The sequence below is a fragment of the Coffea eugenioides genome, chromosome 7 (assembly GCF_003713205.1).
Source record: "Coffea eugenioides isolate CCC68of chromosome 7, Ceug_1.0, whole genome shotgun sequence".
NCBI classification, from domain to species: domain Eukaryota; kingdom Viridiplantae; phylum Streptophyta; class Magnoliopsida; order Gentianales; family Rubiaceae; genus Coffea; species Coffea eugenioides.
Genome location: NC_040041.1, coordinates 7,369,798 through 7,385,509, shown reverse-complemented (window position 1 = coordinate 7,385,509; position 15,712 = coordinate 7,369,798). Strand labels below are relative to the sequence as shown.

Genomic DNA, 15,712 nt, shown 5'->3' with positions numbered 1-15,712 from the left:
AAAGGAGACAAATTTGGACAAAAACTCAATTGCTAAACAAGCCCTAAAAATAATTGGCAGACAGTTTTAAAAGATAGAAGCAATCCAAAAGAGATGCGAGCTTGATTAGGACCACAACAACGTATCAATTCAGTAAACTCCCACACTCTTTACATTTCTTTCTTGTTCCCTCTCTTTAAGCTCCGAATATGATTGAAACTCATAATTACCCTACTTTCCCTTCTAAAGAACTCATTCTTGTCATAGGCCCTGCTAGCCACAAATTAAAGCTCGCCGGTTATCGGTTTATTTAACTAGCTATTTCCCTTTTTATTTTGGTGTATAATTAATTGTTAAGTACGAATGGGATTGTACGTGATTATGTTACACATTTTCTACTGTTTGTGTCCGCCAATAGACTAAAACCAGAGTTATGGCACAAACTAAAAACTAACCAAAGTACACATTGAATACTCGGCAAACTCTAACCATAGTTATGTTTGACTATTCATGAAGATAATCATATACAGAGAAGTCACTATACAACAGAGAGCCATCTGCATAGTGAAGCATGTAATAGCAAAGATCACAGAAATAGCAAGGATTCTCCTGTGCCCATTTGTCATCAACTGTAACCTTAGTCGCCTTATAAATGTTGCAAACAGAGCATTTCCTAAAACGTACTTTAGATTGAAAGGTTATCAGTGGATAAGCAGCTCGGTTCTGTACATCCTCTGGGTGGATCAACCTCATGTCTCTGATGACAATTAGGTGTTTGCAATCCCCCTTGAGCACAATAAGATGAACAAAATCAGTCCATGAGAGAGACAACTAAACACTTGAACACGTGGGACAGTTAAAAAGGAATCACAGAGATGGGCAAATTGGCAGAAAACAGAGGAAGGAAGAAATCATGAAACAATCTTTATTAACATGATCATGATGGCATTGGTTATAGGAAGGGCAGTGATTGCTGGTGGAGGGAAATTTCCTACGACTAAGACCAACTGGGTGTTAGTCATGGAACTGGGATTGCCAGATAAATCTCAGTTGAATTTGTTTACTGTATAGTTTAATAGTGTTTTCTTCCGTGTAATTAGTCTGCTGACTCTTTGTATAAGCAGGTTTTCTGATCAATGAAAAGCAAATATTTGCTCAAATACAAAAATTATTCATGATATTTTGAGCAGTCATCTCCCAAATCTATAGCATGAAATTACAAGTATGAAGTAGTGCAACACAAAGTCAGCAGGAAAGTAAGTATTCCAACAATTTTCTAATTTCCCTGAACACACAATTCTGATAAGGCAACTATTAAACAGAAAAAGAATAACTTCTAGAATGATTATAAAAATGTATACCTGGTGACAATAGAGATATCCAGCACCAAGTCGAAATCCAAGGTCACAAAAGCGAGTTTTTTGCATGTCAACAACTTTGAAGTGTGGTAACTGTAGTTTTTCGTTGCTGTCTAGAAATGCCTTTCGCTTCTGGTGCTGCTGTTGTTCACCAGCTACAATGAACTCCCATTTTTCAAGTGCAACATTCCTAGAGTGTTCAAGCCACTTAAAAATGGGCTTACTGTAATCTATAGCATACGGATCCCTCGTGTCATTGCAAAACACATCCTACCAAAAGTACACTTCTCTTAGAGTGAGAAATTGAAGAACAGCCAAAGGTTTCAGTAATGAAGAAAGCCAATGCACTTACTTCTACCAGGAAGTATCCAGATGCATCATGCTTGCCAGCCTTTTTCATGATCTCATCGGTCAAACAATATATCATGTCCCTCACTTCAGTCAAAAACTGTCGCCCAAGAACCAAAAATTCTTGTGTCTACAAAATTTATTGCAAAAGTACAAGTTAAATTCAGCAGGAAGTAAAAGCATGAACAAAAATCAATCAAACAGATTCTGGCCCCCACCCACCACCCCTGAAAGGAGGGAGGGACAAAGGGCCAAAAAAGACAATCCCAAATCCAGATGAAGCTCTGAAAACACCAGAGTCCATGAAAGTGAGAGTAAAGTGCAATTCTAAAAAAAATTACATTGATTTTATTAACAAAGTGTGATTCAGAATAAAATAATAAATATAAATATCTTTTGACAGACCACTTAAGACCATTTTCACATGCAACCAGAACTACATTTGGTGATTTAAGACAATTTCGTAGGTTATTGGGTGCCTATTTCTCATTGCAAGAAATAACATACAAGAAGCAGTGTCAGAGTTCAAATTCAATACTCAATTTAACAAATTATGAATTTACTCTTGAGTGTTCATAATCAGTAAGTTCCGACTTTTCAAGTTCAAATGGTAAGTACTAAACTCAGATTTAACTATCTCAACCTCAATTAATATTCTGTCTTTGAAAAGGAAAAAGAGTTTTCTCCTATCATATTCCTCTTTAGAAACTAAAATAATGCACTTCTTAGGGAAAACTGGCATAACGTTTTAGTTTACAGTGAAAACTAACCAATAGAAAGAAAAATAAACCAAAAAGAGGGCAGAACTCCCATGAGTTGGCTGCTATTTTTCAAGGATATATATTAGGACTACATAACATAATTGATCAAAGATTGAGAGCCTTGAGAAGAGATGTCCAGAACATTGAGCTCAGGACAAGGCATTATTTTCCCTTAAAGCAATCAAGTGGCAAATTACAAGATGACCAGCAGAGAGAAAATTAAAATAAACAGAAACTCAAAAAGTCAAATAAACTAGAATAAAGATCCAAAATATTACAACTGCTATAGTCTGTGTAAGCTATGTGTGCATCTTGTTCAATCCAGCTATTCTTAATTCCATTTTACTGTAAAAATAGTCTCACCAAGACATGAATAAGAAGCACTTGGTGAAGAATGGAGCATTACCCAATCAAAATAATTCTCCAAATAAAACATAAAAGGCAGTCCCGTAGCATGATGCTCAGGTAGGGTTCGAAGGACCAAACTTTACATATTGAGAGTACATGCGAGGTACTAGAGTTAGAAGCTCCCCCAAAGATACCACAAGGCAATATCAAAAACCCAAATACACTTAACTAACATAACTAAATGCACCAACCATGCAATCAGATGGCACATAACCAATTGCAAACATTTACAGCAGTAGAATGCTGGTTACAAGCACCTATAGGAAGACTCTGAAATTTGTACTGCAGAATGTGCACATGCGTGCACACACACACACACACACATACGTATATATAAAACCAACTAAGTATCAGAATAGGCATGTTACTTCACATTTAATCTGGTCAATAGCTCAAGTAATAATGGAATAGCACCACCTCGATAAGTTGGAACCACATATGAAATAGTATTAATGACAAAAATCAACTCTAGGTTAAAAATCATACCACAAACAGCCAAACTTTTCAAGATTTTGGAGGTTAATTGACATTACAAATCACAACAGAAACTTAATGGTATAAATTTTTCCTTAGCACAGAAATCAATGATCAACAGAATAGTAACATGGCACAAGTTGCTTTCTCTGCATGAAAGGCTACCAATAAATTATTTCTAACTGCTGAATATCTGATGTATGAGCAAAATAATTTGTCTAATTTGGCGTTTTATGTGCAATGAGACAGGAGAAGATAACAACCATCCAGTGCTCATTTTACAATCGGTTATAAGGGTTTGTAAGTGACATTTAATCTTTTCACATGCACAAGGTTACGCCAGAACATATGTATGTAAATTGGTTGTTGAGATTACCATGGAGAGAGGAAGAAAGAGCTCTAAAAGAACTGAAAACTGTTTGTGGAGAACGAAAAGTCATGTTCATTTTCACTTTCATTTTTGGGCTTATAGAATCCATCTCCACTTTTATAGATACCTGGTTGGACAAATTTTTTAAGCAACAGATTTCTATCTCGTGTGCCACTTGTCTATTTATAGTGAAAGGGGATAAAAAAAACAAAACAAATGAATCCATTAATTTGGTCCATCTAAAGAGATATGATGATTAAATGACTATGCACTATGTAGTAGTATTTCACCTTAGACCATGTTCGTCTGTTATGGTAAACCTCAAGGCAGAGAATGACTTCAGGAAAATGAACTGGAACTTGCTCAGGAGTCTTGGATGATCCCACCTACAATAAATTTGATAGGAATTTAAGCTATCAAAACTGTGACCAGTTAAAGCGATAAAGAATATGATTAGTTTGCACCAAGTGTCAGCATAGCTAGACCTAGAATACCTATTATCCATATACATTGGTATACGCATAATCTTCATGACTGCCAAAATTAAATAGATCAGACCACTTTATGTGTATAGTCCAACAATTTTCCAAAATGGCCTCTAAATTAAAAACTTAATATATTACTCTTGTACTTATATAAGCCTTTCCTTTAGTTAAAACTCAATCCCTATATTTGGTATCTACACTATGCAATATATTTTCTTATTACAAGCTATTTATGGTTAAAAAACATTATTTTTACAAAAAATCCAAATTATAACAAGAAACCATCTTGTTAATGATTATAAAACAGTACAGAAGCTTCATAGCCACTGACTGCTTGATCCATAAAATTACAAAAATAACTCTATCTTCTTGATCAGGTATACAATGGATTGCAAAAGCAGATAGTGCACAAACAAGTGCTTAGTACTGTTCGAGCAAAAATTACTTTAACCTTCTCATGAGACTTGCTAATCAAGTCATGATGCACTAACTTAGATGTGCGTAAACATTAGACTAGATTTTGGGCCTTTCACCAACAAAATAACTCAAAACCATCATGCTCTTAGAGCAGGTTAAAGCATTAACAAGAAACAATTTGACATAAAATCTGAGAATCTAAGCATATCCATGCTAGTAATCATTTGGACGTGTAAACAAATCCACTGTACTATAACTAGGTACCTGACTATAACCTTAAGCATGCATTCCCTTCATTGCTTACATTGCCATTTTCATTATTAAATTAAGAACTGTTTAATACCACAGAAATTCTCTGGGAACACAATTAGGCCAAAACAGAAGTAAACATATATATATTATATATATAAACGTATATGTATATCTGTATATCTGTATATATTTGTATATGTATATGTATAAATTAAGCAAAACTCTAAAAATAAACTTTAAAAACACATCTAAATAAGTTTGCCTCAGTAGAGGAATGAAAACAGAACATTTTTCTCACATAGCAAACAAGTCTAATGTTCACTTGCTCCAATCTGCAGGGAAAATAAGCTAAAAACCTGAAGTGGAAATTTAGCTTTATTCAACAGAATACTAAATGAAAAAAAGGAAAAACCAAATGCTTAAAGTGTCAATTGTGGATAGACACTGCACAGCTTCAGATACACATCAATCAGTAAAAGAAGGCACGTACTCAAGCAAACCTTAGGTGAAAAACTTGTTGACTTGAGTGACGTCAACTTGTCATTCTTTATCTGGGAACTAGCAGCAGATTGATTTCTGCAACTACCACTGAAATGAAACAAAAAACACCAAAGCTAAGATGCAAATCAGAAAATGCAGCAATCTACAGGGATTGTTCAACAAGGACGACCAGAGCTAAGAAAGAATGCTAATTTTAACCAGATAGTCAAAGTTAAAAGATGCCTACTTGAATGAATGCAATCTTGCTGCTGTTTTATCTTCATCTTGTTTTTGTTTAATTTTTGCGAGTTCTCTCACCTTTGCAACATACCCTTCCTGAAAATGCATCAAAATTTCTTAAATCACGTTGAGGTAAAATTCTCCACAAAAATCAAGGGCTGAAATTGGTAAAATAGCGTCCTCATTTGTGCAAATATTTTTCCAGGTTAGCATTTTTCAGTCATAAATATTTTCGCAAAGAGGCAAAATCACATCCTTTTGTTTTGCTAATTATATGGTTCACATTCAGATCCCCCAACTAAACAATCCAGAATGTCTAATTCATCTTAAGTATATCAACATGTCTAGCCCTAAAGGAACAGCAAAAGGAAAGGCACGTATTTCTTAAGCAACCAAATTCTATCAAATGGTGAACGTTTAACATAACTTTCATCTGGAAGCAGAACAAATGGCTATAAGAAAAAAGAAATTAAAAATCGGTAGCATACTTCAAGATTAACTGTTTCCCGATTCACACGCCTCTTCCTCTCTCTCTTTTCCGACACATTATCATTTGATACTGTCTTTTTGACATCTCTGGGAGCACCAGTTGAGGAGCCACAAGTAACTAAAGTGTCCTTTCCTCCCTCCAACCTAGTAACATAAAGAGTTAGAATAGCACATGCATTGCCATCATCTGGTTCCCATACAAGCCTAAGGAGGCTAAATACATAAAGAGGTAGTATCTAAAAAAAAGAGTGAGAAATTGGAAGTGGTCATCATCAAAACAATCAGTGGCCTTACTTAAAAAAGAAAAAAAAGAACAAAGCTATGCTGAGAAAGTAGAAACGCTCTCAACACTTGGTATTGAAATTAATAAGTAGCTCTCATAGATTAAGAAATAAAGGAATCAGAAGAGTTTTGCACACACAAAGATGCCAACCATGTGAAAGTTTCAAGTGATAATACTGCAGTCTATTGCTTTTTCATGAACAGAGATTGCTCTTTGTACTCTTCTCATTAAAAGATCAGTAAAGAAACCTTCCATTTTCCTTTCCCCTTTTATATTACTCATAAGATATCACTAAGATAAGCATGAAATGTGTGATGTGTGATTCTTTATAGGAGTTTATTGTCGATTCGCTATAATTACAACACTCAAGAGTTTAATTTCCACTATTTCTTGTAAAACTCTGAGAAGAATAAGATAGAGTTTTGAGAGTTAGTTTGCACAATCCAGATATGCAAACAAAGTTGAACAGAAACCACTGATTGACATTATACATAATGCCTTTTTTATTTTAGTTTTTTATAAGTTGCCATGGTTCAGCTGATAGAAAATTCTCATTCAACTAGCAGCAGAATTATATGATTCCAGGGATAGGTTTGAAAAATTCACATTCAACTAGCAGCAGAAATATATGATCTTAGGGGCAGCTTTGGAACGGTAGACAGTGACTATGAAGATTTCTGCAGTTAAGAAAACTGAGCTGAACTAAAACTAATGAGATTCACTTTATCTACCTAAAATTTTCATGAGGATCCATACGCCTTACAGTATCTCTAATGGGCAAGCATTGCAGTGAAATGACTTCCAAAAATCTTGTTGATTTTAATCTTTCTTAAACCATTTATGTACAAAACCACACCAATACGTAACATCTCATAACCTAATATGTCCTTCATATTATGATAGCCCTAAAACTAACCCAACTTTTTCCCACACCACAATCCCAAAGACTTGTGATGACATCTCTCAAACTTCCATTCATCAGTAACGCTTCCCTTCCACGGTCAACAAAAAGCAAAGTAAGAAACTACGGTATTTTACCATTCAAGCTAGAATAAAACATCAGATAAGCTTAGAAAGAAACAAAATCAGCAAGAAGAAATGAAATGTCCGCTAACCTTTGACACGATTGCTCTTGGGATTTTTGTGGAATATTCTCTATCAGGTGCGCATCCTATCATTATCCACTAAAAGTTTAAAAGAAAACAAAACCTAAGAAACTGGATAATTCTGAGAAATTACAACTCACAACAGTTTACCTTTAATGCTTCCTCAAAAGCCCGATTTACCAAATCCTCCTCCTTAATTATTTTAAGATCATTAACGCTGCAAGTCATTAAAATAAGAGTAAGCATAACTAATAGAACATTCAAATCAGATATCTTCATTGTTAAAAAATGCAAAGCAACCACAACTAATTCTAAATACATGGGGGTGGGCACCAGGGGAAGAAAAAACAAGACTGACCAAATTTCATCATCAGATATGTCAAGCGAGTCCCAACCAATGTCTGCCTTGAGATTCTGCATTAAAAGACAAATTCGTCTAAGTTTGACTACCCAAATATCCCGAACAATTTAAATTCCTAAAACAAAAAGACCATTAAAAAGGGCATTCTTCAAAAAAAAAAAATAAAATAAAATTAAAATTGCTCTCGAAATTTATAATTGAATACATGCATACAGCAGAAAATTCCATAAAATCAATCATCATAGTGAAATGCTTCCTCTAAAGCAACCTTAAAAAAATCCTTTCTTCTGTACATTGTCAAATACTCGCCAAATATTACCAGCAAGTAACCTCAAAAAGTAAAAAAAAAAAAAAAAACCCAATAAACATTCATAAACAAGTAAATAAACAAAAAGGTCAAAAAAAGAGTAAATAAACAAAAAATAAATAAATAAATTTCCGTTTCTTTGGGTACCTGAAGTTGTTCAAATACAGAGCTCTCAAACTCAGAAACCCTAGTGAGGCGACCCAGCATATGAGGGCTATAGATGGGACCCCCATGGGGAATTGAAATGTTTTGTTCGCCCCTGATGCCCGGGGGCTCCATCGCCGACATAGGAATAATTAGAGTTTCCAACTGTATGTGGCTGGTGAGAAGTCAGCAAAATAAAAATGGCTACACACAAAATGGGCTGCCGGAGCTGGACGATAGAGGGTGCGAAGGCGCCGGTGGATATGGGGTTTTGGGGTTCTACACGGGAAAGAAACAGAAAAAAGATAATTTAGCTTACTTGGCTGTTCATCCGTTTCTGTTTTGGCTTAAGAATAGAACAAAACACTTGTTCTGCATTTTTAGAAGAACGAAACAGAAACATGTTTTTGTTTCATATATAAACATGTTTGGTTAAATGATGATGTTTTTCTTTTTCTTTTTCCAATTTATCACAAACTTTAGTTATATTCTTTTTCAACCCTATCTTCCTAAATAGTGGTAAAATACACTAAAAGCAACTCACAATCCAATTAAAAGTACAATATCAAATTATAAATGATCTTACACCATATCAAAAGAAATAATAGTTGAGAATATTTATAAGAATAAATTAAGACCAATTTGAACTCAAGTGGCTACAAGTAAATGAAAAAAAAAAACATTCATTAAATGTCAAATAATACACATTCATAGTGGAGTACAGTCTTCCTAACTTATAAAATGCCATCCATCCCGAAATTGTAATACTAATCAAGCATTCTGGGGGGATAACCTCATTGGGCCCCAGGTCCTGTGGTCGACCCTGGCTCTTTTGCCGTCTCGTATATACTCGGGGGGCGGGGTGCACGGACGCAGGGAGATTAGTCTGGTACAAGTTGGGATACTCCCTCTATAGACAAAAAATAAAAAATAAAAAATCAAGCATTCAACTAAACTAGTTTCAACGTATGGCTACAAATCAAAATCTTTTCTTTCACACTCCCAAAACTTTGATGAACACCCTTCTCTCAATAGCTTGAGCGCTTAACTAAGCAACTTTCCAGTAAGTCATATCTATTAGTATGTAGTAGAGACTAGAGAGGCAATTTGAACACCACCACTATCACCCCAATATGGCACCAATCATGCAAAATTACTCGATGGTTATGAAATCTCAAGAGCCCTCTTTTCAAAACTTGCATTGACAAGCTTACTTAATACTTGTGAATCTCCTCAACCCTCTTTTCACAGCCTTTTACTGAAGTAGTCAATCCCATTTGAAATGGTTGTCCCAAATTTCTCTCCTTGGATAGCTATAGACCTCATTTTTCAACATATCGACTCTCAAAGAAATGATCATCAACCACATTTAAATCGCATCAAAACTTTCCATTCAATTTTCATCTGGACAGCCAAAGATATGATAAGAGCGAGTGTCAGTCTAACAATACTAATATAGAGATAAAAATGGCAATATGCATGCATACCTCAAAATTACTATCAATTGTATTTTAACCTAGTTATAATTTAATAGTTTGCACCCCTTCAAAACTTGTGTACTGCACCCCCTCAAACAAAATAATAAGGGGCACTTACTAAAATTTAAATGAATCAAAATCCCATGGATAATAAGAAAAAAGTGAAGTAAAATCCAAAAAAGAAAGAAAGAAAGAAGATAATACATAGATTAAAAGTCAAATAATACCATATTAGATTGAAAGTAATATGGAAGGGATAGCCAGTTACAGTTAGTGTGTTTAAGAGAGAAAAGAGCTAATTATCGGGAAAGAAGAACAAAGATAGAATATTTTTTTAAATTACCGGGCTAGGATATTTTTGGTATTTACGTTGATGTTGTTTATATGACTTTCACTTGGCTTGTGTTCGTGAGTCTTTTTTTTTTTTTTTTTTTTAAATTGGCTGTAAACGTTTGTCATCACTATTTTCTGCAAATTGGGTGTCCGGCTGAAAACTAATACGACACTAAGCACGGGCTTAGCTGCTTAAGATTGGCCGGCCGGCCCAACAATGAAATATGTTAATGAAATATGTTTTGTGCTGGACGATTGATATATCCGTTAATTCGAGCAACTAATACGATATTAGGGCAACGACGTATATCGATCGTGCTGGACGATTTTCAACGATCTGTTAATGAAATATGTTTTGTTATTTTAAAAAAAAAAATCCATGTTACAGATTATCATCGTCCATAAAACTTGAAATCCTGAATATGTGCTGTAATTATTGTTTAATCCAACCAAACCGCGCCTAAATATGAGGTTAAAAGAGTAAAGAAGGGGAATTCCATTTGTCAGATTTATCACTCTGTTTCAACAATTGTCACTTCTCAGCATTGGATATCATTTGTCAAATGAACGTTGTATGTATTCTGATGCCTTGAAATAAGCTCACTGGTAATTTATGTTATAGTTGATTTTTTTTTTAACTGTTTAATTTAATGAAATGACGACTGCTTAATATTAATCACCAAGTGTTTTACTATCTTCTTCCAATCTGGAGTTAGTTTATTTGCAAGCAACAGATCGATTGATTGCAAGGGTCCAATATGGTCAATGAGGCTACCAGTTCTTTACAGAGAAATTTATTACAGTAGGATTTTTTGTCACAACGCCCAAGTAAATTAATCCTCACAAAGACTTTACTTATTTGTCAATATTTTACTTTGTCAAATGACAATAACAAGCTGCAAAATCTTCAAATAGAGTATTATTAATTCCGCGTTGAATTTGGTTTCTGCATTTACTTTTTCCTGAATTCGAATACACATGAGCATCTTGGATGGTTAACTGTTTTCACACAATAAATAAATTCTTTCCTTCTTTCAACCCAATACAGACGAGGATAAATTGTGTAAATAACGCAATAAAGGAAGGTAATTGTGAGGGGTAAGTAATGCCAAATTAAACGAAACTGCACCAATCAATAGGTTTTTAACTTTTTCTCTGTGATCAATTTGGACATTTGGTTTTTTTCGTGCCTAGCTAGACACAATAAATAGTTATTACTATATCTCCTTAATTGATGTTTTAGCTTTTTTTTTCTTGGTGTCTATATTGATTTGTACGTTTATAATGCAGTTATCACTTAAAATTTTGGATTTCACTGGATCAATTTATACATTTACAATGCAATTTATCACTTACAATCAGGAGAACTCCAACTGCCCTTACTGAGCAGGCTCTGTTTGATAATCAAATTCAGAACTTGAATTGAATATATTCGGATCTTTAATATGTTCAGACGCGTTTGATAACAAAAAATTGAACATCTAAAGTAATTAAATGACACTGGATTTTCTAGATAAAATTTGCTCCTAAAAATAAGGAATAAGTTATTCACTTATTATTGAATGTAATATATACTCAAATGTATTTGATTTAATACTTAACAAAATAATAACTTAATAGATTTCAGACTTCAATTTTATCAAACGCACCCTTAACTCATGTTAACTAACCATTGATAATATAAGACTCTAACGCACAGAAACACTATACAATTAAGGGTGCATTATTACAAGTGAGATGATGATGATGCGATTCACGCCGGTTATTAGAGTATCAATCAGACATTATTATTACTCAATTTGGCTTTTACATAATCTACAAGTGTACGCCATTAAATAAATCTTCAAAGTTGAAAGTGGCCTTTGTGATTTTACAGGTCCACGACGTTTTTTTTTTCTAGGAAAATGTTCAACTTAGTAATACTTAAATCATCCACCAGTTCTCAAGAACTACCTAATTCTCCAATATTGCATCAAAGGTCTAATCATCCTAAAACTTGTTTAATCACATGACTAATTTCACTTGTTCCCTAAAACTTTTGCATATCCTCGCTGTATACCTAAATTTATTTCCAATCATTTGGACCCTAAAATTATCGAAGGACTTCAAAGCACCCCTACTACACGTGACACTCCGCATCAATGAGAGCAGGCAAAGCATAAAGTTGCTTTTTTTTTTTTTTGAATTATCTTAACGACTGATATCAGTTTTCATGCCTAAGAAAGAAGTACGTTGCAATACACATAACGCGGCCATTTACTAATAATTGAGGGGATTGGAGTGATTTGGGACGGGTTAATACCTCTATGGTACAAATTGTTAGAATTAGGGCTTGTAAGTGCAAATCGAAAATTGATGAAAATATGAAGGGTACAAAGTGGAATTAGACCCTAAACTTAATACTACAATATGTGGAGTTTTGGACAACAATCAAATGCATTAAGTAATGTTTCAATTACCAAGGTCATGTTTGCCGGCCCCTAGACAAAGTCAGACTCCATGCAGCTTCCATTTGGATTAATAACCAAGAAAACGACTGAGCAAATAATTTTTTAATAGTAGTTAATTTTTTGTCAAATTTTTGAATTCATCAGCCATTACACATTTCTTCCCAAATCAGCCAACCCCATACCGTCCCACGAACATATACTTGTCCTTTTTTTTTTTTTTTTTTTTTCCAACAAAAGCTCTGTAAGTAGTTTGTTTTTCAATCTCACTTTTGCCGTTACGGCGGACTGCCACCTCCACCTCCTTAAACGACTACCCGCCAACTTCGGACTTTTGTAATAAAAACCAGAAAGAAAGGGGAAAAAAAAGAGAAAGAAAGAAAGAAGACACTCTCTCTAACACACACACACTAAAACAGAGTTTGGAGCTGGACCTATTCTTGGTGCTATTTTTTTGTCCCAATATTTCCTACTGATTTTCCAAAGATTTGTGGTTCCTACAATTCCGAGGTTCAACATGTTACGGTCCAAATCATCAAGGTAATAACAGAAAATCACTATCCTTTCAAGTCTATTTTTTTCCGCTCCTTTATGCTCTTATCTGGTTAACTTTTTCTTCTTTTACTCCATTTCTGACGATCTATTGCTTTCTCTCTGACTCGTGGTATATTCTGATTTTTGGATACATTGATATATGTGAATTCATGGGGTCTATTTTATTGGCATGCAGATATTGATTTATTGAGTGATGTAATGATAACTAAAGATTGTCTTTTTTATGAGTTTGGATTTGATTTGTATAAATATATATGCTGTTTCTAGATATGGGAATGCTGATTTTGGACAAAAGAATCATCCATCAGTTCTTTCTAGGACCCTCTCAGCATCCAAATTTTGTAGAGGTGATGCTTTAGCTTCACAAATTGATTCCGGCGCCCTTAAATCTGTTAGAAGAAGATCTGTTGACAGATATCCCTCCAAGGTTGCCAATTTATCCGAGGTTTTGGGACAATTTGTAATACAAGTTGTCTCTTTTTTGTCTTTTGATGTTTCTAGGATAGGCTGTTTTATGTATAACTGATGAGGGGTTTGTTAAATTTTCTTGGTGTAGAATCGGATAAATAGAGTTTTGACCATGCAAGAACAAATGAGGCAGGCCGAGGATGAGTTGAAGACGTCAAAGGAACAATTAGATTTTGCTGAGGATGAAAGAAGTCGAGCATTCAATGAACTCAGGGAGGCGAAACGATTAGTTTATGAGGCCAATATGAAGGTTAATGAGGTATTGTCCCCTAGGAAGACAGGGGAACTAATGACAGAAGTTAAGAATTTGAAGGAATTGCTGGCTAATTCACTGAAAGAATTGAAGTTGAAGGATGAGAAGATTGAGTGTTTGAAGCTAGAGCTCCAAGAGGCGAAACAGTTTGAGGTTAAATTGGCTGAGAGAGATGCATCATTAGCCAGATGGAAAGAGGAATTTGATAAAGTGAAGGGTTCGGAGGCTTATGCATTGGATTTACTATCTGCAGGTGAAAAGAGGATTGAGGAACTAGAAAATGAAGTTCAAAGAGGAAATGTATCTGAAGCCAAAATGCTCGATTCATTAGCATCCCAGACAAAACAGCTTGAGCAGATTAAGATTGAACTTGAAGAATCTAAGCTAGAAATTGCTGCTTTAAATGAGAGGATCGTGTCATCTCAGGAACCCTCCAAGCAAAATAGTAGTGAATGTAATCGACCTGACAGAAAGGGGGAAAATGAAATTTTGATAGGGGATGCTGGGAGTACAAGGTCTGAGCAAAAATTGGCAAAGCAGAATCTGTCTCTAGGTAAGAAGGATGCTAATATTGCCTTGTCAAATTCTAAGACTTCACTTGATGAGATGCAATTACTGAAAAATGAGCTGAAATTGGCCATTGAAGCTGAAGAAAAGAGCAAGAAAGCCATGGATGATTTAGCACTGGTACTAAAGGAAGTTGCAACGGAATCCAATCAGGCAAAAGAGAAACTCAGCGTTGCATATTTGCAACTAGAACAAGTAAAGGGAGAAGCAGAACAACTGAAGGTTATTGTAAGGAGCACTGAAGAAAGGTATGAACAGCTTCTCGATGAAGCCAAAAAAGAAGCAGAGCTGCACAGAAACACCGCAGATAGATTAAGGGTAGAAGCTGAAGAAACACTTTTGGCATGGAATGGAAAGGAAATGGGCTTTGTGAGCTGCATAAAAAGAGCTGAAGAGGAAAGGGCTGTTGCTCAACATGAGAACGCCAGACTTTCTGAGTCTCTTAAAGCGGCAGAACATAAGATGAGAGCAGCAAGGGACGAGAGCTACAAACTGAGAGATATACTCAAGCAGGCTATCAATGAATCTAATGCAGCAAAAGCTGCTGCTGGACTTGCAAGAGATGAAAATTCTCACCTCAAGGATATTCTGGCCGAAAAGGATGAAGCTCTGTATTTTCTCACTCAGGAAAATGAACGGCTGAGAATCAATGAGGTTGCAGCTCAAGAAAATGTCAAGGAGTTAAAGCAACTGCTTTCTATAGCAACAAGAGATCGTAAAACTCAAAGTAAGACTGAGGATGGGGTCTTGAGGTCCCAAAGTTTTGACCTTGGGAACATTGAAGATGAGACGAAACCTGTGAGAAAGAATTTCAGCTTCAATCTCAAGGAACTGAAGTTTTCAAATGACACTGAAGATTCCGACCAGACTATTAGTCACGAGGATCCTGAAAAGGCAGAGGCGCTCAAGGGTTCAATATTTGATAGTTCAACTGATTCGCCAAGATCAGAACCCCGAAGTCCAAGACTAGTGCCTCATCATCGGAAAGAGTCTTCTTCTGTCTTTACAGATGATGGTGATACGCCAATGTCAGAAGATTTAGATCATCTAGACAATAGTAACTTCGATGATTCAGATAGTGATAGAAACCACCGAAGAAGGAGAACAATGTTTCGCAGGGTTGGAGATCTCATTATGAGAAAAAGCTTTTCACAAAAGGGAACCATTAACTGAGTAGGCTTCTTTGGTTTACTTAGTGATAAGAAAAGTCTGGTAATAGCAATAGTAATTTGTATATTGCATAGCATACATTTGTCAGAAATGATGGCCCCGGCTCACCTTTTTGTTTAGGAATTTCAACTTAAATATTCCATTATAGATTTGTTGTTATCAAATGCTTGTGGAGGCTA

The 15,712-nt window shown here is 35.1% G+C and overlaps 2 protein-coding genes across 4 annotated transcripts; one reads left to right on the top strand and one right to left on the bottom strand.

Moving 5' to 3' along the window:
- Positions 1-423: 423 nt before the first annotated feature.
- LOC113777503 (snRNA-activating protein complex subunit-like) lies at positions 424-8,621 on the bottom strand. 3 transcript variants are annotated; one of them, XM_027322614.1, is made up of 11 exons: positions 8,266-8,621; positions 7,809-7,864; positions 7,601-7,667; positions 7,460-7,515; positions 6,061-6,205; positions 5,580-5,668; positions 5,353-5,440; positions 3,989-4,084; positions 1,690-1,815; positions 1,341-1,607; positions 424-765 (listed from the first exon to the last, which is right to left on the bottom strand). In XM_027322614.1, the coding sequence occupies exons 1-11, from the start codon at positions 8,404-8,406 to the stop codon at positions 484-486; spliced, it is 1,413 nt and encodes a 470-aa protein (XP_027178415.1). In that variant the 5' UTR covers positions 8,407-8,621; the 3' UTR covers positions 424-483. The 3 variants fall into 3 exon arrangements, with proteins under 3 accessions (XP_027178415.1, XP_027178416.1, XP_027178417.1); XM_027322615.1 differs by lacking the exons at positions 5,353-5,440; positions 5,580-5,668; XM_027322616.1 differs by lacking the exons at positions 5,580-5,668; positions 6,061-6,205.
- Positions 8,622-13,667: 5,046 nt separating this feature from the next.
- LOC113776779 (WEB family protein At3g02930, chloroplastic) lies at positions 13,668-15,536 on the top strand. Its single transcript, XM_027321840.1, has one exon. It carries the CDS (start codon positions 13,668-13,670, stop codon positions 15,534-15,536), a length of 1,869 nt encoding a protein of 622 aa, XP_027177641.1.
- Positions 15,537-15,712: the final 176 nt, after the last annotated feature.